The 22,055-nt window shown below is 33.1% G+C and overlaps 4 protein-coding genes across 4 annotated transcripts; 2 read left to right on the forward strand and 2 right to left on the reverse strand.

Moving 5' to 3' along the window:
- Positions 1-4,339: 4,339 nt before the first annotated feature.
- LOC122604471 (ricin B-like lectin EULS3) lies at positions 4,340-5,562 on the reverse strand. Its single transcript, XM_043777365.1, has 3 exons — positions 5,377-5,562; positions 4,781-4,900; positions 4,340-4,576 (listed from the first exon to the last, which is right to left on the reverse strand). The coding sequence occupies exons 1-3, from the start codon at positions 5,560-5,562 to the stop codon at positions 4,340-4,342; spliced, it is 543 nt and encodes a 180-aa protein (XP_043633300.1).
- Positions 5,563-11,581: 6,019 nt separating this feature from the next.
- Positions 11,582-15,401, forward strand: LOC122605932. The gene is made up of 4 exons (XM_043778897.1): positions 11,582-11,753; positions 12,451-14,661; positions 14,736-14,940; positions 15,014-15,401. The coding sequence occupies exons 1-2, from the start codon at positions 11,742-11,744 to the stop codon at positions 13,678-13,680; spliced, it is 1,242 nt and encodes a 413-aa protein (XP_043634832.1). The 5' UTR covers positions 11,582-11,741; the 3' UTR covers positions 13,681-14,661; positions 14,736-14,940; positions 15,014-15,401.
- LOC122604472 lies at positions 14,055-15,221 on the forward strand. The gene is made up of 3 exons (XM_043777366.1): positions 14,055-14,661; positions 14,736-14,940; positions 15,014-15,221. Exons 1-3 carry the CDS (start codon positions 14,055-14,057, stop codon positions 15,219-15,221), a joined length of 1,020 nt encoding a protein of 339 aa, XP_043633301.1.
- A 1,340-nt stretch (positions 15,402-16,741) lies between the features above and the next one.
- On the reverse strand, positions 16,742-21,754 carry LOC122604473. Its single transcript, XM_043777367.1, has 7 exons — positions 21,401-21,754; positions 20,898-21,020; positions 20,599-20,809; positions 18,726-18,799; positions 17,616-17,708; positions 17,390-17,502; positions 16,742-17,297 (listed from the first exon to the last, which is right to left on the reverse strand). Exons 1-7 carry the CDS (start codon positions 21,752-21,754, stop codon positions 16,934-16,936), a joined length of 1,332 nt encoding a protein of 443 aa, XP_043633302.1. The 3' UTR covers positions 16,742-16,933.
- Positions 21,755-22,055: the final 301 nt, after the last annotated feature.

Genomic DNA, 22,055 nt, shown 5'->3' on the forward strand with positions numbered 1-22,055 from the left:
GTTCGTTGAAAGTTTGTTAACTTATATATAAGCATGTGTTTTTATCTCCAAGTTAAAAATATCTTATGATTTACGTACATGCCTTATAATAAGAAGTTTTTCAAAAGTTTGTTAATATCTCTATAACCATGTGCTATTATCTTCGTATTAAATTTGAAATATATTAACACGTTACCCGCGCGATGCGGCGGTAGTCATAACGGTGACGGTGTGATAATTGGGCAACGGTTGGTGATGGAACGACGTTGAGTTGTGTATATAATTGATGTAAAAGGTTAATGGACATATTTTAAAACATAAAGAATTGATAGTGTAATTTAATCATTAATGTTAAGGAGGTAGTGTGTGTGAAAGTATTTTTAAGGGGTGCCAAATGAAAATATTACATATTTTCAACATTACCAAAAATAAAAAAGACTATTTTTTTTACAATATAGTATAGAAGTATAGATTATCATTTAAATTATTAATATCATTTTTCATTTTTCTCACTGAAGTAAAATTTAATTAGATTTTTAGCACCACTTTTTTCGGTAACAAATCACTATATAAAGACATATATGTGATATCTATTTCTACCATTTAATGTCATAGATTTTAGACCCGTGTCCAACACTGGACACGGGGTTCACGATATTATTAATATTAGATCTTCATACACTTAATGTATAAAATCTTATACGGTTCTAAGTGTTATAATGTGCAAGTTGTAGTACAATAATCGCATGTTCGTCATTGTCATTATTAGCTAAGACATATTGATGTAATTGTTTGACGTAGTCATTCCACAAGGTACTTGTTATAATAATTTCCCTATTATAGAAAGTTTTTGAAACCAATTATTCTCATAATGTAATATTATTATAAAAATATAATTAAGAATTAAAACATAACTATACTTGTGATCTTGTACTTGACATTTAAGTATATGTATGTGATCATGATGCAGGTTCATTTTCAATCACCTGTTTTATGATAATTAGATAATAATTATGATTGATTTTCAAGTTCATTGATAACAATTAGGACTATTGATTTAAGTGACAATTGTAACTTAAAAATAAATATAAATACTTTTTGTAACTTTTTTTAAAAAATTTTATAAAAATCATCTCAAGTTAATGGTGAAAAATAACTATAAATTAAGTATTGAGGGCTAAAAAGTGAAAATTGTTAAATGAAAAATAAAAGTGTATATTAATGAGACTTTTTTTACAAATTAATATAAATATTAATATAATATAATAATATATTTGGATAATTATTATTATGATTTTTAATTTATAATTTATCTAAATGATGACATAAGCGAGAGTCAATTTGATAAAATTGAACAATTTAATTGATTAATAAGTCATTAGTTATAGTATATATTAAAATTAAGATATTATAACTTTCACCAAATGTATATTTTGAAAAGAGATGTTCCGTCCACCAACAAATCAAATGCGATAATCATAAGAAGGCTACGTCATCAATCAAGGTATAGTTTGTTTCAAATCATTCTGAAGATACATATATTGATAATTTGATACATATGAATGTGACTAATAAATTTGGTCTAACTTTTATTTTTTTTAAGAAACATAATTTAGAAAAATAAAAAATATAAATTAATGAGATATTTTTTTATAATTTTTAATATTTTAAAGTATTAAAAAACAATTTATGGACCCATGTTTTTTAGTTTATAATTTTATATTAATTAAATAAATTTATCAAAATTCCATTGTTAATCAAAATTAACAAATTTGGTCAAATCTTTTTTGTAAAAAAAAAATAATATAAGTTAGTCATATGCTTGATAACTTAGTATAGAAGAAATTGAGAACTGTGATTAATCAATTGAGGTTATGTTAGTTGTTTTTTATTACAAGTCATATGCATGCGTGATGCGGCGCTGTAGTGGCGGCGGTGGTGACGACAACAACGGTGGCAACGACAGTAGAGGTGTGATTATCAATGTAAAACTAATTAATGTAATGTAGTTATTTAAGAGTTAAAGATAGATGTTGTATATTTAGTTGATCAAGGGTATTATAGGTATTTTAAGTAAAGATTTTTAAATAAATAAATAAAAAGGAAATGTATTTTAAGGTTATCAATAACTTAGTTGAAAATATAAAAAAACTAAATGCTTTATAACATATAGTATAGATATATTAAAACTACTAGATTAAACCTACACGCGAGGCAGACTAAGAACATAAATAAAAAAATAAAATACTTGATAGTTACATTATTATTCATAATTTATAATAATGTAAAAACTATCAAATTACGACTGATGCAAACAATAAAATTATAGTTTATGAATATATATGATATACGTGAAATATATTAAACCATGACTAATGAAACATAAATATTTATAAATTATAAAAATCCTTTTAATTGAATATATTTATTAGAGAAAATTACATTTTTGGTTCCTCAAGTTGGCAGGATTTTCAGTTATTGCCCTTAACTGAATTAATTACAGAAAAATCCTTAAAGTTGGTCAATTTTTTCACTTTTCACTCCGTGACTAACGACCGTCTATTACGTCCGTTAAGTGGGGGAAAGATTCGTCATTTCACTATGATTTTTTCTTCTTTTATTCCAAACTCAAACACAAAAAGTTTTTGCAAAAAAACGAAATGTCAAATGAAATCACGGAGGCCAAAAATTTGAAAATCACGCCGGAAAAATTAAAATCTCGATTTATCTCTTGTTTCCTCGAATTAGTACACGAAACATGTTGCAATCCACTCAGAATTCAATTGTGCATGAACCTTAGCCAAAATAATCCGATCTAGAATTCGCCGGAAAAGCTTGATCGCCGAAAAAACTTGTTTGAATCGAAAAGAAAGACAAAACAAAGCAATTGCAATTCGAATCCAACCAAATATAGCCAAAACGATCCCGATCCAAGCAATTCCGAATCCAAAAACCCTTGTTTCCGATCTCAAACTTATATGTTTCGAGTGTGTGTTTATGTGTCTTTATGAGTTTGTGTGTTTGTGTGCTAGGTATGTATTTTTCAGTTGACATTTTGTTTTCCGACCGCCGTGATTTTCAAAATCTGGGTTTGTGTTTGAGTTTGGAAGAAGAATAAGAAGATACCATGGTGAAATGACATATCTGCCCCCCACTTAAGGGGCCTAATAGACGACTATTACTCACAGAGTGAAAAGTGAAAAAATTGACTAACTTCAGGGTTTAGTCTGTAATTAACTCACTTAAGGGCAATAACTGAAAATCCTATCAACTTGAAAGACCAAAAATGTAATTTTCTCTATTTATTAAATATAATATAATAGATACTTTTCAATAAAAATAAACATAATATAATAAACAATCTCATTTAAAAAAAGATGATTATCATTAAACTAATAAAAAAATATAGTATAATGTATATAACTATCTTTGTACTCATAGAAAATAGAAAAATAAATATTAATGATTAGGATTATGATTAGTATTGATATAATTAAGATCGTACATGGCAACGTAAATATAACAATTTAAATGGAGAAAATGACAACTCATTGAAAATCCAATATGACAAAAAAACTAAAAATGTCACATAGGAAAAAACATATTTATCTATACTACATTATAAAACAAATAGGGTTTTAAGTTTTAAACTGCAACTTTCAACAATGTACACCTATTAATGCATAACGTATAATACATCTATATACCCCAAAATACCCTTAGAAGAAATCTCAATCACTTACTCGTAATTTTTATAATATCAATCACTCATTTTTTTCTCTCCTCCATAAATCATTTTATACCTCTAACTCATTCAAAATCATTTATCTCAAAAACCATACATCGATAAATTATAAAAATTATATAGATGTTCCTAAAATTTCATGCTCTTTCATTAAAATGTTATTCGATATACTTTCGACGAATTTTTTAAATCCGAAAGCGAAGCCCGTACGGCTAAGGCATTCGACTATCACACTTTATGACATATCGCCTCCTATTACCTATCACACTCGATGAACTATCACTTCCACCATCTCACCGCCGCAACACACAAGTACTTTCTCTCTTATAGAAAAAATAAGATTAAGATAAGATGAATAAATAGTAAACTGGTCGACTTCTTTCACTTCACTCGAGATTTTTCATTTTACCGAGCAATTAATGCAGCGTTTCACCTTCCCAAAAATACGGTATTTTGGTTTCCATGTATAATAGAAATCAAAAGTCACTGTTGTTTGATTGAAAGGAAAAGGAAAAGCGAAAGTAAATCTTGGTTTCCAAAGGATTAATAGATAATAAACATCATATACTTTGGAATAAGACATTAACACTAGCTAAGTTAATTATCAAGATTTGTTTAAACAATCAACTTACAGTCGTGTGACGCCAAATTCCAAAGCTGGTTACCGCCTCCATTCCATCCATATTGACTAATGTCTGTCCTTTCAAGATTCTTGGTAGAGTCATATGCATCTAAATTAAGATGATAATTGTCGACTGACCTAATTGAAGTATAACCCTCTACTCGGGTGATACCCCTAGTCCAAAGAACAGACTTGTCGAGTTTATCGGGGTCATACTTGATCAGCTGAACCTGAATAGAAATTTATATAAATCATTATTTATGGTAATGAGCAAACTTCATTCAGTAAAACTATACAACAACAACTGTGCCCAATCCCTGAGCGGGGTATTACGGAGGTGAGCGGTAGACAATCTTACCACTACCCAAAAGGTAGAGAGACTGGTTCCATAAAGAATTCAGTAAAACTATGTTATACAGAAATATGGTTGATACCGGATAAGTTGGACCAATTGAGTGTTTCATGGCTTGACCGGTAGCTTTGTTAACTAAAGCGAAAGAAGAATGCCCTTTTTCATCCGTAATACTTTTAAACTTCTCTTCTTTGATCCATTGCTTTGTTCCACAGAGACAATAAGAATATCAACAAATTGGTGAAACGCTTTAAAACCAACATAACATATGTAACGAATGGTGGTGATATGTACACAACAACATTATTTGGAACTTTTTTGACAAAATGGCCAATTTTCTCACCTGACACGTCTCTAGGGGGTTGTAGAGGGTTTAATCATTTATAAAATCAGGCACTCATAGTGTCCGGTTTAATGTTTCAACCATACACATACGATAAACTTTTGGTTGATTTGGCTTAATCCGGCACTTGCCGCATGTACTAGCTTTTTTTAAATAAAAAAAAATACTCCCAAATTTAAGGGGAAAATGACGATTTTGCCCAAAAAAAATTGACTATGAAATTTTGTATGGACAAATGTTAGTGTGTAACACATCATATATATCTCTATAAATGTAAAAGTTTTAGCAAAAACAGAGAACAAAGTATTAACAATGCTGAAATAAATGTAACAAACCTGGTGAGGATCAGAAGGGTTGGTGGGTGCAAGCGTGACTTTACCATCACGGATCGTAAGCGAGTATTTCGTGAGAGACTTGCAGTAGACCCTGACTGTTGGTTTGTTAACCATACTAAACTTTTTCGGTTCTTTCCGGAGATAGGCAACAGGAAGAGTAATTAGTATTGTGAAAGGTGTGAACATGCAAGTGTGGAATGTGATCCCTTTATATATACAAATATACAATGGGCAGGGTTAGGGAAAACTATATTGGCACTTAAAGCCTTAACCATGTGCCAATTTGTTAATTTAGATAAAATATGTTTTTTTTTTTTTTTTTTACGGTATGTTTTACCTACTTTTTTTCACATGCTTCATGTAACGGACGGTTCGGCTCCTTCCGGTACCTAGAAATTTTGGATCTTTTTTTAGCTCCTACTTCGTTACTAGACATTTTATATCGTTAATTTCGGGTACCTGAAAAAGTTGGTTGGTTTTCGGTTGACTAGTTATTAAAATGATGGCTAATATAAAGTTTCAAGTTTTCAACTATAATAGTTAACTTTCATTTTTTTTTTCGAACATTCAGTCGGTATGCGATATCAGGGAAACCACACCGTATAATGCTGAAGCCTTGCACGTACCCTAGATAACGAGTTGTTGACCATGGGCCGGTACAATTATTCGGAGGAAAAAACCCCAAAACTTGTCATCCCTAATGATCGAACTCAAGAACCTGGGTAAAACCTGGAATGCCTCTGACCAGTTGAACTAGTCAATTTTCATTGTTAACTAGTTAACTTTTTATAGTCATTATTAACCATTAATTTTTTTGCTTATAACTTTGAAATACTTTATGATTTACTTCTTAAAATTTCCTTTATAATATACTACTAGTATTTTTCATATATATTTTAAACAAAGTTAATAAATTTTCTTAAAAGATATTCATATAAGAGAATTAGAATATTTCATTTCATACTTTAAGACTTATCATGACACATTAAAATTTATCGTATTCCTAATAGGCTCTTATCATGACACATTAAAATTTATCGTATTCCTAATTGAGCCTATTGTTTGATCAAAGAACCGCACGGACTTCGATTGAGAACAAGCATGGGTTTTCTTCGACTTATTGGCGATTCCCTACCGGTGTAAAGCTTTGAGAAGCTTAACGCCATTGTATCGGAGGTGTTTGTGTTTGGCGGTGACGACTCCTCCATAGAGAAGCCGGCCACCTTAGGTGTTTTTAGGGTGAAGAGAACACGTCTCCATCCAATGAAGTCATAAGTCACTTCGAACGTTCAGAATCAACCCTCAAAACCTTATAAAAGAGCCGATTCAGCAGCCCTAGCCGCCCAGCAACAACCCTAGGTCGACTTGGCAGATTCCATGAAGGTTTTGGAGCTTCTAACGCCTTTCGATCTTCATCCTCAGTCTAGATCTTTATTTTCAATTTTACTTCTTTTATTTGAACAATGTCTTTCATCTTTTCAGACTTTGTTATTCCTTTAATAATGCTAGGCTAGTAGGCTGAATACTTGTTTGGATCGATGTGATCATGTAGACGCTTAGTGTTTTACTGTGTTTGTTTAGATTCTGTTGGGTGTGTTTTACTGTTTATCGTAGATCCGTGTTTATTAGTAATTCATATTGCTATTGGTTTTATATCTGAACATATTAGTTTAATTCTGATGGTTGTCTATGATCATACACTAGAACTAATATGCTAGGACAGAAAATGACTAGTCGGCCTATAACTAGAAGTAAAAAGTGATTCACTTGTAACCGAGGGATCCAAAACCATAGTAATTAGGATGAATTGAACATGAAGCGTAACAATGTCAGACGCGATCCTTTGACTTGGAAACGAGCACTGTGGTCACCAGAGATAATTATATCTAGCCATGGCTTAAGAGTTGGGTAATTAAAAGATGAACTAGTAACAGAAACTTTAGGTCATTAATGCTTAAACAATGAATCTAGCGAAAATTTGTTTATAGGGTAGTGTGAGTATTAATTGGGCAAAGTGAATCTAACGAGAATCTGAGCCGTGATAAAGTTTTCAACAGACTAGCAAACCAGTAGGATAGTATTTGGTCACACCATGAGACCGGAGATGCCAAACAAGTATTTTAATTTAATTACTGTTATTTGCTTTTCTTCAATATTTTTTGACCTAGCCTCTCGCTGAATAAGCGGTTGTAGCTATTTTATTTACTTCTATTGCAATAGTATAATAGGAAATCGTGACAACCCTACAACCGCTAGAATTACACATACTACTAGAGTAGGTAAAGCAACGCGTCCCTGCGAACGATCATGTAGTTTATTACTAGACTATACTATACTGGTCGGGTTCTCTACTCGTTACGTGTGGTTTATTTAGATAGTTACTTGTGCAACATTATAAATTTAAAGACCAAATAAAAACCACCATGAAATGTATATATGTTTAAGTGAACTGTGACCTTGCAATTCAAAGGGAAATTGCGACCTCGTAATTGTAGAGTCAATTACGATGCTAGGACAAGATTGTGACCTCGCAATAGAGTCGAGCTGGGCTGGATTTGCAACCCCGCGCTGATAAAGCCCAAGTCGAATTGTTTTTCTATAAATACCAAATCCTAATAGGTTTAGGGTTAACACTTGTCAAAATTTCCAGGATATTTACAGGTTATTTTCGTGATCAAGCTATTCATATAGCCTAGAGAAGATCTGCAACCTCAGATAATCTGAAGGCTTTTTCTTTGTTGTTGTGAATCACCGAGTTATAGAGAGGGATTCCGCACCTCAAGATAACTATAACAAGCTATTAACGATCCCTTTCCAGGGACTTACAACTAGCTACATTGGATCGAGTCCAACGCCCGTTAGTGTGTATTTACTTGCACTTTATAAATTTAAAACGTCTTTTTGCAACCTCAATTTTTGAACGTATCAGTTATCTTTTGATTGCACATGTGAACAACTGTGGGAGGAAGATAAGAATGAGAAATGTGTTGAAACAAAAAACAAACATATTGGTTGTTTTAAGAATTTTGTAAAGAAAATGGGGGATAAAAATTTAGAACCTTCCATATTTTTTATACAAAATTCTGGTTGCTTGAAATAAAGAAAATCATTCTTCCAAAGCTTCTTCTTAAGTTTTTCCATCAACAGCCAAGCTGGGAACATCAATGATTTGATGACGCTCTAATGAGGAAGATACTGGCTTGGATGGTTGAGGTACCGATGATGATGATGGTCGAGTGGCAGGTACTGATGGTTTCTTTATCTTGATTGGCGTCATTGGAAGCTGCTCAGCTTGCTGAAAGAAGTGCTTATGAAAACATATTATGTTACTCATTCTAGTAACCATACGTACATATTAATGTTACTCATAGTCTAGCAACCACGGGTAATTTTAGAATCGCCCATTCTATTGTCACCCTTACTTTTCTTATATCAGGCCCAAAAATATGTCACCTTTTTTTTGTCCAAAATGTTGCTCCTTTTGCTAGGTCACATCACATCTTCCATTCAAGTTTACATAATTTTAATGTATTGATCAGACTTTTGAAGTTACATTTCAGTTTAGTAACTTATTATATATAAACTTTAGAAAAATTTATTTTTTATGCTTTATTGCCATTTACATTCTACATTTAAATATAAAGCTTGACTTCAGTGGAGACCGAATATATAACAACTTTATTAAAGTATTGTAATAACAATTGAATGATGTCACTACAACAAATTTGTTATTTATACCTACTTTTTCTACGCACTCTTTAAAAATGTGTAAAATTTTGTAAATTGTTGGCCTTTTTTCTACGCACTCTTTGCTTTTCACCATAACACAAGGAAATGAAGGAAGTATATTCTTCTACTCTTACCTCAGGACTACAAAGCTAAATTCTTACCAAAAGGATAATTACATTGTCAATAAAACATAATGCCATAACATACATTTTCTGTATATGTATATAAGTTGTAACTATAATTGCTACATGTTTCTCTACTGATGATACCAATATGACTATGGTCAACTATAAACAAAGTTGAAGAACTCTTTAGATCCACTAATATTCCAATACAAGTGCTAAAAATTAGCAATCCCAAGTGAGCATGTGACTAATCTACTTGTTTTTTTTTTCTAGTTAATAGCAACATAAGAAAGTCAATGGCAACAACAATTAATACTGTCACATGGCACAAATGCGATTTCATGTTCAAGGTTATAGTTTCATTGTTGGAGTCTTTATTCTAATCAACTAATTATCATTGCCATTTATTCATTTATTTGTATGGAAAGTATCACACTATTTTTGATGTTGGAAGTATTTGATATAAGTTACAAATCAATAATGTAAAGATATGGTGCACCACGCAAAAAAAATATATACGAAAATCAATTCTTATTTGCTAATATCTAGAAACTAAAGTGTACCCGTAAAGTACTTCCATGTCTTAACAAGTACTCAAGAGAAGTCAATGCACTTGCATCTTGCCCGCTTACTTCATTTTTGTTTGTATATAGTATACGTTGGTTTCACCTCATTACTCTAAATCAGTGTGATGGCTGGAGGTCTTTCTAAAACAGTCTCTTCACGGATAGATAATTATATGACATCATTTCAAATAGATCAAATAAGATAATTAAACAAACTTGAGATGTATATAAGGAACCATATCTTGCAATATATATTGTTTTTTTAAAATAAAACTTCTTAAGGAAAATTGGTAAAATTAAGGGAAAAATACATAAAAAGGTAACTTATTTACCTAAGATTTTTAAAAAGGGAACCTATTTTGTTTTCGTTTATTTAAAAGATACAGTTTTCTTAAATTTCTTAAAAAGGGGAATATCGTTAGTTTTAGACGACAGACAGCTGTTAACTTCGTTAGTTTGCTTACGTGGCATTACTAAAACATATTATACATTAAAAAAACACAAAAAAACAGATTATATATATATATATGTAAAACATATAATTACATTTTCACACTTTCTTTATCAGTTTCTCTCTCCCCGATTTCCCCCTTTCTTCTTTCCCCACAAAATTTCCCCCAAGTTAAAAACCCTAAAATCAAAATCAATACTCAAGAATGGTGGTTTATGATTAAAAAGATGGTGATTTACGATTAATCGCACAGGTAAGTTTCCTATTTTGGTTATTAATTAGGTTAAATTTCATGATGGAAACCTCTTCTAAGTTGGGTACTGTAGTTGTTCACTATTGTGGAGGGTTAAAAAAAATCCTTTTAGATACGAAGATGGTGCATCAGTTACTATGGATAAACTGAATTTTAATGAGTTTAACTATTAGTCTTTTTTTCCAAAAATGTTATTAGGGTTGTAAACCTTTTTTATCAAGTACCCAACCCAAGGGTATCTGCTGGGCTTTACTATTGTGTACCTGGGAAGGATTTAACTAATGGTCTGTGTTACATGGTATCCAAGTTTCAACCCAAATGTTGAAGAAGGTCTTGAAAAAGAGCAGAGTGAGAAGATTAAGTCCCAATCGCATGATCCTACAATTCATTGGAGATTAATGCACCCATTCAAAGGAGAGAGGTTTGAGAATATTGAACAGTTTAAGGATTCAATTGTTAAGTATGCATTGGCAAATGGGTATCCATTGTATTATGAAGAAAGTAAGAAGACACATGTGCTTGTTAGATGTGAGATTAGAAATGCAAAAGATAAGAGGATTGTGGTTGAAAATCCATGTCCTTTTAGATTGTGGGCATCATGGATTGAGGGTGAGTCAACTTTTCAGATTAAGTCTATGAGGTCTAAGCATACATGTTCAATGAAGCACCATTTTAATATGTTTTAGTAATGCCACGTAAGCAAACTAACAAAGTTAACAGCTGCCTGTCGTCTAAAACTAACAATATTCCCCTTTTTAAGAAATTTAAGAAAACTGTATCTTTTAAATAAGCGAAAACAAAATAGGTTTCTTTTTTAAGAATTTTAAGTAAATAGGTTACCTTTTTATATATTTTTTTCTTGATTTTACATATGATGAATGAAATGAAGGGTGAAAATGAAAAAAAAAAAAAAAATTTTACATATGTTGGTCCACTTATTTTGTGACCTAAGTTTCTTTGTAATTGATTTGCATTTGTCTTTTATGATTTTAGATTTAATACCTTACATCATTAATATAATTTATTTTAATCTATGTCCATTTTTTCCCTATTTTCCCACCCACCGGTTCCCTCCCACCACTTCTGTTCCCGCTCTAATTCCGTGTACATTCCCTCCTTTTATTTATTTATTTATTTTTTTCTATCATTTCCAAATCTATCCAAGAAATCCATTGTCAGATGTCCACTTCTTCTTCCAATTTTTCCATCGGATCCACCACCACCACAACCCTATTAGTACTATGGAGAACCAGGTATATTAAATTTTATTTATATAAACTAATAGGTTTGATTAGGAGATTAATAGATCACAATGCTTTATTAGGTTTTTCCCCCATATATTCGGTTATGATAGTATTTAATTTTCTTAATTTATTTATTTAGGTTTGATTAGGAGAATAACAGATCACTAATTCTTTTTTATCATCATATCCCTTGATTTTGCTATCTGCTATGATCTTGTTATTAGGAGGATATTTTAGGAGAATATATAATTATCTTAAAATATATACTACAGCAGCCTGGCTATTCCTTGCTTTGAATTTTATGAGTATCAGTATATGTTTCAACAAAATGATAGTAATTTTATTTATACTAATTATATGTTTAAAGCCCTAGGCCGGAGCCCGGAAGTCCTTCTGAAGCAGTCTCTCTACTTTTAGATAGTGGTAGGCTGTCTACGTCATACCTTCCTAAAACCCTGCTTTTGTTGGTATTGAGTATCGTTGTTGTGTCGTCATAGTAATTTTTTTTAATTGATGGGTAAATGTTTACCAGAAAGAGGTAAGGACTAATATATGCTCATTTAATGTGATTTTCGAAGTTTGAGGTTGTTCAGTGGGCAGTCATCAGTTAAGTCTGACACTACTTAAAATTATGGGTTATTGATATTGGGGGCCTCGGGGGTTATTTTTCATAGGTATAATAAGTTTTGGTTTAATGTATTTACAGACTGTGGAAGAGGTCAATGATTCAGCAACACCATCATCAGACGCAGAATCACATTTTCATTTTACGGTTCAGTCAAACAAACGTTCTAAAAGAGACATAGCTTGGAGACATGTTAGTTTATCTCATGATGAATTTGGAAAAAATATATACACGTGCGACTATTGTAAAAATGTTTTCCGTGGAGGGGGTATTTTCCGAATGAAACAACATCTTGCGGGAATAAAAGGTAGTGTTAAATCGTGTTTTAAAGTTCCGAGGGATGTCAAGTTTGAAATGCTAAGAGCTTTAGGACACAAAGTGAGTGGTGGAGTAGGTATTGTAAAAATGGAAACAGAAGATGCATCCTCTTCAAAAAATGCAGCCCCAAAAACATCACTCGGAAAACGAAATACTTCTTGTATCTCTGACAACCGAAGGTCATGTTTTCAACAAGGTATACAAGATCCATCTCAACCTTCAATAAAGTCAATATGGCACAGTAAAGAAAGAATTCATGATGCAGATTTGGCTATTGCTTTGTGGCTTTATGATGCTGGCATACCATTGAGTGTTGTTAATTCACCATATTTTCCAATAGCGATGAGTAAGATAGCTGCTATGGGGAATGGATATAAAGGGCCTTCATCTCATGCAATGCGTGTCAGTCTATTGGCAGATGCTAAACAGTCGGTGAATCTCATAGTGGATTCTTACAGAGAACGTTGGTCAGAAATCGGGTGTACTATAATGAGCGATGGTTGGCGAGATTCCCAACAAAGGCCTCTCATTAACTTTTTGGTTTATTGTTCAAAAGGGATCTCATTCATTAAATCCGTTGATGCATCAGATATTGAAAGCAATGCTGAAGACCTATGTAATCTATTTGCCGAAATAGTTGAAACAGTTGGTTGTTCGAATATTGTTCACTTTGTTACAGAGAATGGCGCCAACTACAAAGCTGCAGGAAGCCTGTTAGAGGAGAGGTACCCGATGATATGTTGGTCTCCATGTTCAACGCATTGCATTAACTTGATTTTGAAGGATATTTCTGAATTAGATGATGTGGCAGATCTGATTACCCTTGCTTCACAAGTTACTGTCTTTATTTATAACCACAAATGGTCTCTTAATTGGTTGAGGAAGAGAGATGGTTGGACTGAAATCATTCAACCTGGTGCTACACGTTTTGATACATCTTTTATAGCTTTAAACAGTTTACATGAGCAGGTCACAGAAAAGCAGTTAAGTTGAAATCTTAATCTTAGAATGGAAAGAATTTATTTTTCAGTCTACCATTCTGACTAATCCAAGTCATAGGTTCGAACCCTAATTCCCGTTTAGGGCTGGAACTGATTAGAATCCTCAGCCTAATTAACCCAGGTGTTATTAGGAAAGAAGATGGACAGAGTAACTATCAAAGTGAGTGCTACTGGTTCGAATCCAGTTCACAGAGTTCATTGGTGTTATCTATTTTTTTATTAATGAGCTGAGTTGAACCTATTTTCTTCTTATATTTTAGGGCTTTGCTTGGCATTGGGCTTTAGTTAAGCCTACATCTTTATTTTGATTTGGTCCGAAAGAAATAGACGCATTTTCATTCAGGCAACAAGCAAAACCCCATCGATATGTCTTTCTTTGATGGTTCATGTAGGCTTGGGTCTTCATCTTTTATAGCTTTAAACAGTTTACATGAGCATAAGTTAGATTTACAGGCTTTAGTCACCTGCAAAGATTTTGAAAAGGCCTTGAAATTAGCAAAAGCAAGAGAGGTGAAGCTTATTGTTTTGGATGAAAGTTTTTGGAAAAATTGTTCTATGGTGATGAAGATAATGACTCCAGTATTGAGACTTTTGAGAATTTGCGATTCTAACGAAAAGCCTTCGTTAGGTTTTGTATATGAAGGTATGGACAGGGTTATCAAAGACATTAAAGAGGTTTTTGAAAACAAAGAAGATTTGTATATGCGTTACACAACTATTATTAATAGTCGTTGGGATAATATGTTGCGTAAAAGTCTTCATTCGGCTGCTTATTGGTTAAATTCAATGTTTCAATTTGATGAAGACAATAAAGATGCACTACGGGCAGCCTTTCGTGGAGTACTTGACCTGATTGGGAAGAAGAAAAGTGAGGATCCCATAACTCTTACATCGCAACTCTTTAAATTTTGTGACCGAGTGGGTGATTTTGGTAGACCAATGGCAGTTGCTAGTTGTAAAGCGTTGTGTCCAGGTAAGATTTTATAACTTATTAACTATAGTAAATGAATGGTGGTATAATTTCTCCTAACACTTTTTACTTACTAGATGAGTGGTGGAAATTATTTGGTGGTGAAGCTCCGGAGTTGCAGAGGTTTGCAGTTAGGATTTTAAGTCAAACATCCTCTTCGTCTGGGTGCGAGAGGAATTGGAGTGTGTTTGAAAGAATTCACACAAAAAGAAAAAACCGGTTAGAGCATCAAAGACTAATTGACTTGGTGTATGTTCATTATAACTTGCGTCTACAAAACAGGTTAGTATATTTTATTTTGTTACATATATTTTTGAATTATATTGTAAACTTTATTAATACTCGAACTCAACAGGAACAAAGGGAATACAATGTCATATGGCCCACTTGATTATGAAAATATTGATAAAACTGATATTTGGGTGGTCAATGAAGAAGCCGAAGGAGAATTGGACTATGATGAATTGGAAAGTATGCTGGATGAAGAGCCACCAAAAACCTCTGTCCCGTCTACTTCTGGCTGTGGTTCACATATTGACATCTCTTGTAAGGGAAGTCCTTAATTTTTGCAATATATGCATACATTTGAGCATTTTCAACGGTCATTTTAATTTTATCTGTAACTTAAAGTCCCTTGAGTGGTGTCTATGACTGATGTTAGCATGACTTTCAGTACGGGTATTCTTTTGTATCTGAGTTTTAACTGATTCAGTAGACCTTCATATCCAAACTATTATTTCAATACCAGAATATTCCTTATATATATATATATATACTAATTACATTACTTAAGGGAGAAGATCGATATAACTAAGGATATAGATGTCATTTTATTGTTTTTTGGTTGAGTTAATTGGCTACATGATAATGTAGCTAATATATCCCCATATTATTGCCAAATTTCAATAATAGAATGATACTGTCATATTTTCGTGATATGGAAACTAAAAAAAAATGCAATATATTACGAGTATTATTTTATCGGTTAGTTATACATTTTATAACATTACATGAGACTAGCATATTACCTGTTTTGACCCGTTACCCCGCCTACCTAACCCACCCATTTTACCACCTGCAATGAGATCCAGGATCAATCACAGAATACCTTTTGGCTTCCTTGCTAGCAGCACCAATGTTAACTCTTGCTCCTAAATTTAAGTTGAAATGATCCTCAAAATTAGCATATAATGGATATAAAAAGGCCCATGCTGATTAAAGGTTGCTTCATGTGTCTTGTTAAGAAAAATTCTTTCGTATTTTAGTTAATATTGGTTGGTTGCTTCATGCTGATTAAACGGTTTGAACTATCTGACTTGGCTTTTTGTCTAGATTTTGAACTATAAAAAATAATATTAATGTTTTTGAACAATTCCTATAAACAAACATGATTAACAGGCAAACAACATAAAAAAAATAAATTAGCCATTTTGGTTATCAAAATTTTTGATTACAAATTAAAGGTCCTTTTATTTGGTTTGGTTACCTAAGGAAAGACTTGTTTACGATAACCAAAGACCTATTTACAAAAATTGAAATGTTTGATTTTGCACAGTTAGCATCATGATAAGATAACCATCGGATGAGCGATATTATAAACAGAAATGCAAAACAAATGACCAGAGATATAACATTTAGTCCATGACATACAAGTTTCAATGAAAACAAGCAAGTCTATTACGAACAAACTAAAATCGAGCCAAAGCCATATGGCGAATCAGCTAGGCTTCTGCAGCAGGCAGGGTGACACCATATTTGGCCAACATCTTACTCAGAGCATCGGGTGTGCAAACCTGGTACTTTACTTTCCCCGTGGATGACAAAACTACTTCAGCCAGTTCAAGTTTACCAGAAGTTAGACTTGTACTGTCCACTGTCTTGCTAAGAACCTTAAGTGCCAACTACACAGCCTCTTCTCTCTACTAATATCATCCTTGATTGTTTACACCAATAGCTATTCGCGACTGTATAATATCACATCAATATATCTATAAAACTCTTAAGCTACTTATATTTAAGTACAAGAATATAAAGGAAGGTTAAGCAATATAACTAGAAACACAAGAATATAAAGGAAGGTTAAGCAATATAACTAGAAACTTGAAAAACTGATAAGTTACACAGACGTTGTAAGGAAGGTTCATGACAATTCACTCAAACACACGGTAAATAACACACGGTAAAGTATGTGTGTGATGCTAACAACAAAACAAACTAGAGTGATACATATTATGATCTGATGAGCGGACGAACATAAAAAACAAACACAAACAATCTAGCAGCCTGGATGCATACCATTATAAATTCTCCGATCAATATCATCTCGCTGCTTACTTCCCCGAGCTTCATCGTCCGCAACAGCGGCAGCGGCAGCAGGATGACAAGGAGTATCTTTTAACAAGGTCTTGGATAGGACATCACTAATATCGGATCCATGTTTAACTTCTACATAGCGGCTACTGTCATTACCATTGCAGAGCTTAGCAAACTTATAAAGCTCGTCCCTCCCGTATTGGTTATAAATCCACGCATCTTTGTGGATTCTACCTTGATAGAAGTTGACAATTTCAACGGCAAGACCCATGCTTTTATATTCCTTGGCGAAATGCTCCACCCATCCCAGAGACAAATTTGTAAGACTGGCAGCCAAGAAACACACACAATTAATTAGTAAGCCACCCTTTCTATATGGCTAAAGAGGTAGACGAAATAAATAATAAGAATTGCATACCCTCCAACTAGAAACAGCATTGTCAATTTCTTATCTGGGCGACCAAGCCATTGACCAATAGGGACCCGGCCCAATTGTAACCCAGTCCAAATCACCAAAGCCAGGATGTATTTCTGAGAAACAAGCATGGTCCAGTATGTAAGTCAATATGTGGGGGAAAAAAAAGAACTCTATGTGTGAATATAAGTAATTAGTTGAAAAGAAGCCTACTTGAGAATTGATCAACGATTTTTCCAAGAGATCTAGTAGGATATCTAAGCAAACACTGAGAGTTGACTGAACTCATTGTGTAGAAAGCCACAACAGTCTCTGGATGTCCCTGTAACAAAACAAAACATGATATTCGGTTGTTAATAATGTAAAAAAATTTAAGTAGAATGAACAAAATTATTATTGGGCATGAGAATTACGTACGCAAAGTTTAGTTTCGGAATATATTTGAATAGCCTCCAATTGAGCCTGATATTTCCAAGAGTTGGGTTGCATCCATTTAGAATTGTCGATACATATAACTATAGCCTGAAACACATATATGTGTATATATATATATACATGTATATATCATCAAATTAGTTAGTTTTTGAAATTGATTAGCATAATAAACAAATAAATAAGGAACGGAGATGAATACCTCGGCAACCTCCATCGAGATGACGATTCAAGGTAGCTACGGTGCCTCGGAATATGTATTGTGAGCGATCGAATGTGAGAGATCGAATGAATAAAACCCAGACGATTGAAACTAGTCGTAAATTATAGGGCGGGACTTATTGGGAAAATATATAGTGGAAGTTAATTTCAAGATTAGTCCTTATAGTTCACCAACCGGTCATGTCGCACCACTCAGACTTTTTTTTTTTTTGGAAACCGACATTATAAACGCCGTATTATGTACTTCCTAGTTAATTCAAGTGGTTGAGCACTTACCTTACAAGTAAGAGGTCTTGGGTTCAAGACTTGGGAAGTACATAGGAAGTCTTCCTATGAAGGCTTGGCTTGGGTATACCCAGGTTCAAGTCTGAGGGGGCAGGGTTTACCCCTATTGATCGTCGTGCCTTCAGGCGGATTAGTAGGGGGTTTTCCCCCCATCGGGTATTTGAAATAGGCATTTCTACTTCGAGGGAGCTCTCTAGCGCAGACCCGGTTAAGACAACGTATGCTAGACCTTCCGCTGTCGAATCACGACACGAAGTTCTCAAGCGAAATTCACCTTTAAAAAAAAACGCCGTATTATAAATTTCGATTTCGTCCGGCGTATTAGAAATCGCTTCTAAGGACCGTCGGCCACAAAGAGGTAAAAGTTGGATAGTTTACTTAAAGAGTTTAGTTATCATACATGTCCGCCAAAGATAGCATACGAAGAAGAGCCGGACATGAGGGAGCTCATGTGGTGCAAATGAACCTGGTCCACTGTCATATAAAGTCCCATAAATTTCTTTGTACATATAAGTGGTATATGGATCTAGTACCTAATGTTTGCTTTGGTACTTACAACTTACTTGACAAAATAGTGTGTAATTTTTTCTTTTTTAATCTAACAGCACCAGAATTACCATTAATTTGTTTAACTAATGCTATGGCATTAAGAAATGTCAGACATAGAAGATTCTTTGAAATATACTAATGGAGATGACGTTTTTCGGAAATGTATATAATTATATTTTATTAAATCATTTAACTTGTTTGAATACGCTCGTGTTCAGTTCGTAAAACTTTGTTACTATTTTTGAAAACAAGTATCGTCGTAATATTATGCTATAAATTCGTTATATTAAAGGCCCGTTTTAATTTCTCAAGCCAGACCCCAAAAACTTTTTATATTTTCGAAGACGGCATTGATACGAAGGTATAACCAACCGTTTACAACGAGCGATATTGTTACAGAATTGCAAACCCAATGACTAGAGATATAACGTTTTTAGTCCATGCTGTGCAAGTTACAACGAAAACATAGATGCGTGACAACTGTGCATTAGAAAATAACTTAACATAGATGATGAAGTCATGAAAATATGGCATTCCTGCAATATCTAATATGCACGACATGTTGCCGGCCATGGCGCCCAAACGTAAATAAATAAGTACTAAATTACCAAAGATGTATGTCTTAACGAATTAAAGATGAATAGAACAAGAGTACCATGACAATAGTACTTGACAATTTAAAAAAACAACTATTTGTTGTAAGAAAAACTAGCAGAGCAAGCTTCATGGTAAGCAGAAATGCATATCAAATTAGATGACCAAAATTGGGCATACATAACAGCCAATAATGAGTACAGTAGAAAATTCATAAAGATATCTCAACAAAAATCAAGTCTTTAATATATTGTGCTACTATCTAGTTATTCATAACACATCATCATTCAGAATACATATGAATACCATGTGACAAAGAAACGTAGCTCCTCGATCCCATGATGGTATATATACGATTACTAGACATCGAAATTCTACATGCCATGATCGATATCCTGCACAAAGGATTTAAGAAAGGGTTAAAATTATTGAAATGGTAGTTCAGGTTCTGGTAATAAGTATGAAAAACGAGCTTACGCATTCATATATGGCATGAAAAGTAAAACAATATCACAAAAACAAACAATCAAGATATCCTTACATGATAAAATTACCTCAAATGTACGTGTCTACTCCAGTTCTAAAATTAATTAAGAAAAGACTGTTAACTAAAATCTAAGTTAGCTATTTTATAGTGTTTGTTACGGGGCGATTCTTAAATCTGGATTTGGACTTTTACTAAACAAAAGTGCCACATCTTGATTATTCAAAGTCTTTGTTTTGTTAACTTGACCTTAAATAAAAATTTGTCTATAAAAATTCTTGATAAAAATTATATCTTATAAAAATATATCTAAATCTCAATCATTTCATATAACTTTCATCAAATATTATATAGTACAAACAAAAATATTTGAGGTCAAAGTTAAAAAATGAAGACTTTGAAAATTTAAACATAACACTTCTAATGAGACGGAGGGAGTAACATTTTATCCTTTTGACAAAGACTCAGATCGAGTTACTTACAATAACCGCTTAGGTTTTGACAAAGAAATGCTCTTAACATAAAACTTAATAGATAATACACATCGACCACGTATACATGTCACAAAATTACTTAGTTAACATCATGTTAAACTATCTATGTTATCAAGTAATGTACGTAGTTTGTGCGTTAGTAATCTACTTACAGAAAAAAGCCAGATTCCACAGCTGGTTACCGCCTCCATTCCAACCATATTGACGGATATTTGTCTTTTCAAGATCCTTGGTGCAGTCGTATGCATCTAAATTAAGATAAATATCATAAACTGGTCGGATTGCACTATAACCTTGTACACCCCGCCAAGTCCAAAGAACAGACTCGTCGAGTTTATAAGGGTCATACTTGATCAGCTGAACCTGAATATACATTTACAAATCAATAGTAAACTTCATTCATCAAAACAAAGAGTCTGACATATGACACAAAAATATAGTTAATATATACCGGATATGTTACACCGATTGAGTGCTTTATAGCTTGACCAGTAGCTTTGTTAATTAAAGCGAAAGAAGAATTGCCCTTTTCATCCTTGACTTTTTTCCCAAACTTCTCTTCTTTGATCCATTTCTTTGTTTCAGGGACAATAAAGAATATCAACAAAAAAAATTGATGGAAGATTTTAAAACCAACATATATGTACATGTAACAATTGGTGATATGTATACACTATACAACAACATTTCACAAAATGGTCAATTTTCCCTAAAAAATTGTCAAACAGATTTTCTTGGGTCAAAAATTGTCAAAAAAAATTCCTTAGTTAAACTATTGTAAAAGAATTCCGTATAGGTCTTTACACATAGATCTTTGGTTTAACGGAGTGACAAGTATAAGGGTTTTTTTTTTCCTAAATTTACTTCGATCACATCCTGACCGAGTTGTTTCCAAAAAAAAAAAAAAAAACTGAGAACAAAGTATTAAATATTGAAATAAATTTAATCACAAACCTGGTGAGGATCAGAAGTGTTGGTGGGTGCAAGCGTGAGTTTACCATTACGGATAGTCAGAGAGTATTTAACTAAGGATTTGCAGTATACCCGGACTGCTGGTTTGTTATCCACACTAAACTTTTCCGGTTCTTTCGGGGGATCAGCAACAGCAACAGTACTCTGACCACCAGAATGGCAGCAGCAGTTTCTCATGCATGGAGCAGCATGGGGTGGCGGCGGCGGGGCCATGTGACTGAAGGAGCCGATGCAACGACAGCATAGATAAACCCAACCGCCAGCAGGGCAATCTAGTCCTTCTTCATGATCCTGGTGGTTTGCTGGTTGAAAGGGTAGTGTATTATAATCATACATTTTTAGTGTTTGTGTTTTGTAAAGGCAGAAAAGAAATTGCTTGATTATATGTTTATGGTGAATTTATTTATTTATTTATTTATGCCTATATAATGTCGATCAATTTTATATATACAACATTACAACGGGTAGGAGTATATGAATAGACACGTAAAATAACTGGGGTTTAGTTCTTTGAAAATATCAAACTGAACCATATATGCTAATAATGGTTGTGTCTACTCGATTCCTTCACACGCGACCGTCAAAATATGGACAATCAGTGGGTTCATTGGACCAACTGACCAAAGCAAATGCAGCT

Source organism: Erigeron canadensis, chromosome 6 (assembly GCF_010389155.1).
Source record: "Erigeron canadensis isolate Cc75 chromosome 6, C_canadensis_v1, whole genome shotgun sequence".
Lineage (NCBI taxonomy): Eukaryota > Viridiplantae > Streptophyta > Magnoliopsida > Asterales > Asteraceae > Erigeron > Erigeron canadensis.

Excerpts from the sequence above, each read along its gene's own strand:
- LOC122604471 (XM_043777365.1), bottom strand. The coding sequence starts at position 5,562 with ATGTTCACACCTTTCACAATACTAATTACTCTTCCTGTTGCCTATCTC. Across the intron at positions 4,901-5,376 it reads ACCCTTCTGATCCTCACCAG|CAATGGATCAAAGAAGAGAA; the intron begins GTTTGTTACATT and ends TGTGGAACAAAG. Across the intron at positions 4,577-4,780 it reads CAATTGGTCCAACTTATCCG|GTTCAGCTGATCAAGTATGA; the intron begins GTATCAACCATA and ends ATTTCTATTCAG.
- LOC122604472 (XM_043777366.1), top strand. The coding sequence starts at position 14,055 with ATGTCTTTCTTTGATGGTTCATGTAGGCTTGGGTCTTCATCTTTTATA. Across the intron at positions 14,662-14,735 it reads TTGTAAAGCGTTGTGTCCAG|ATGAGTGGTGGAAATTATTT; the intron begins GTAAGATTTTAT and ends TTTACTTACTAG. Across the intron at positions 14,941-15,013 it reads AACTTGCGTCTACAAAACAG|GAACAAAGGGAATACAATGT; the intron begins GTTAGTATATTT and ends CGAACTCAACAG.
- LOC122604473 (XM_043777367.1), bottom strand. The coding sequence starts at position 21,754 with ATGTATGATTATAATACACTACCCTTTCAACCAGCAAACCACCAGGAT. Across the intron at positions 17,503-17,615 it reads CTAGATCTCTTGGAAAAATC|AAATACATCCTGGCTTTGGT; the intron begins GTTGATCAATTC and ends CTTGTTTCTCAG. Across the intron at positions 17,298-17,389 it reads ATGCTGTTTCTAGTTGGAGG|TCTTACAAATTTGTCTCTGG; the intron begins GTATGCAATTCT and ends CTTGGCTGCCAG.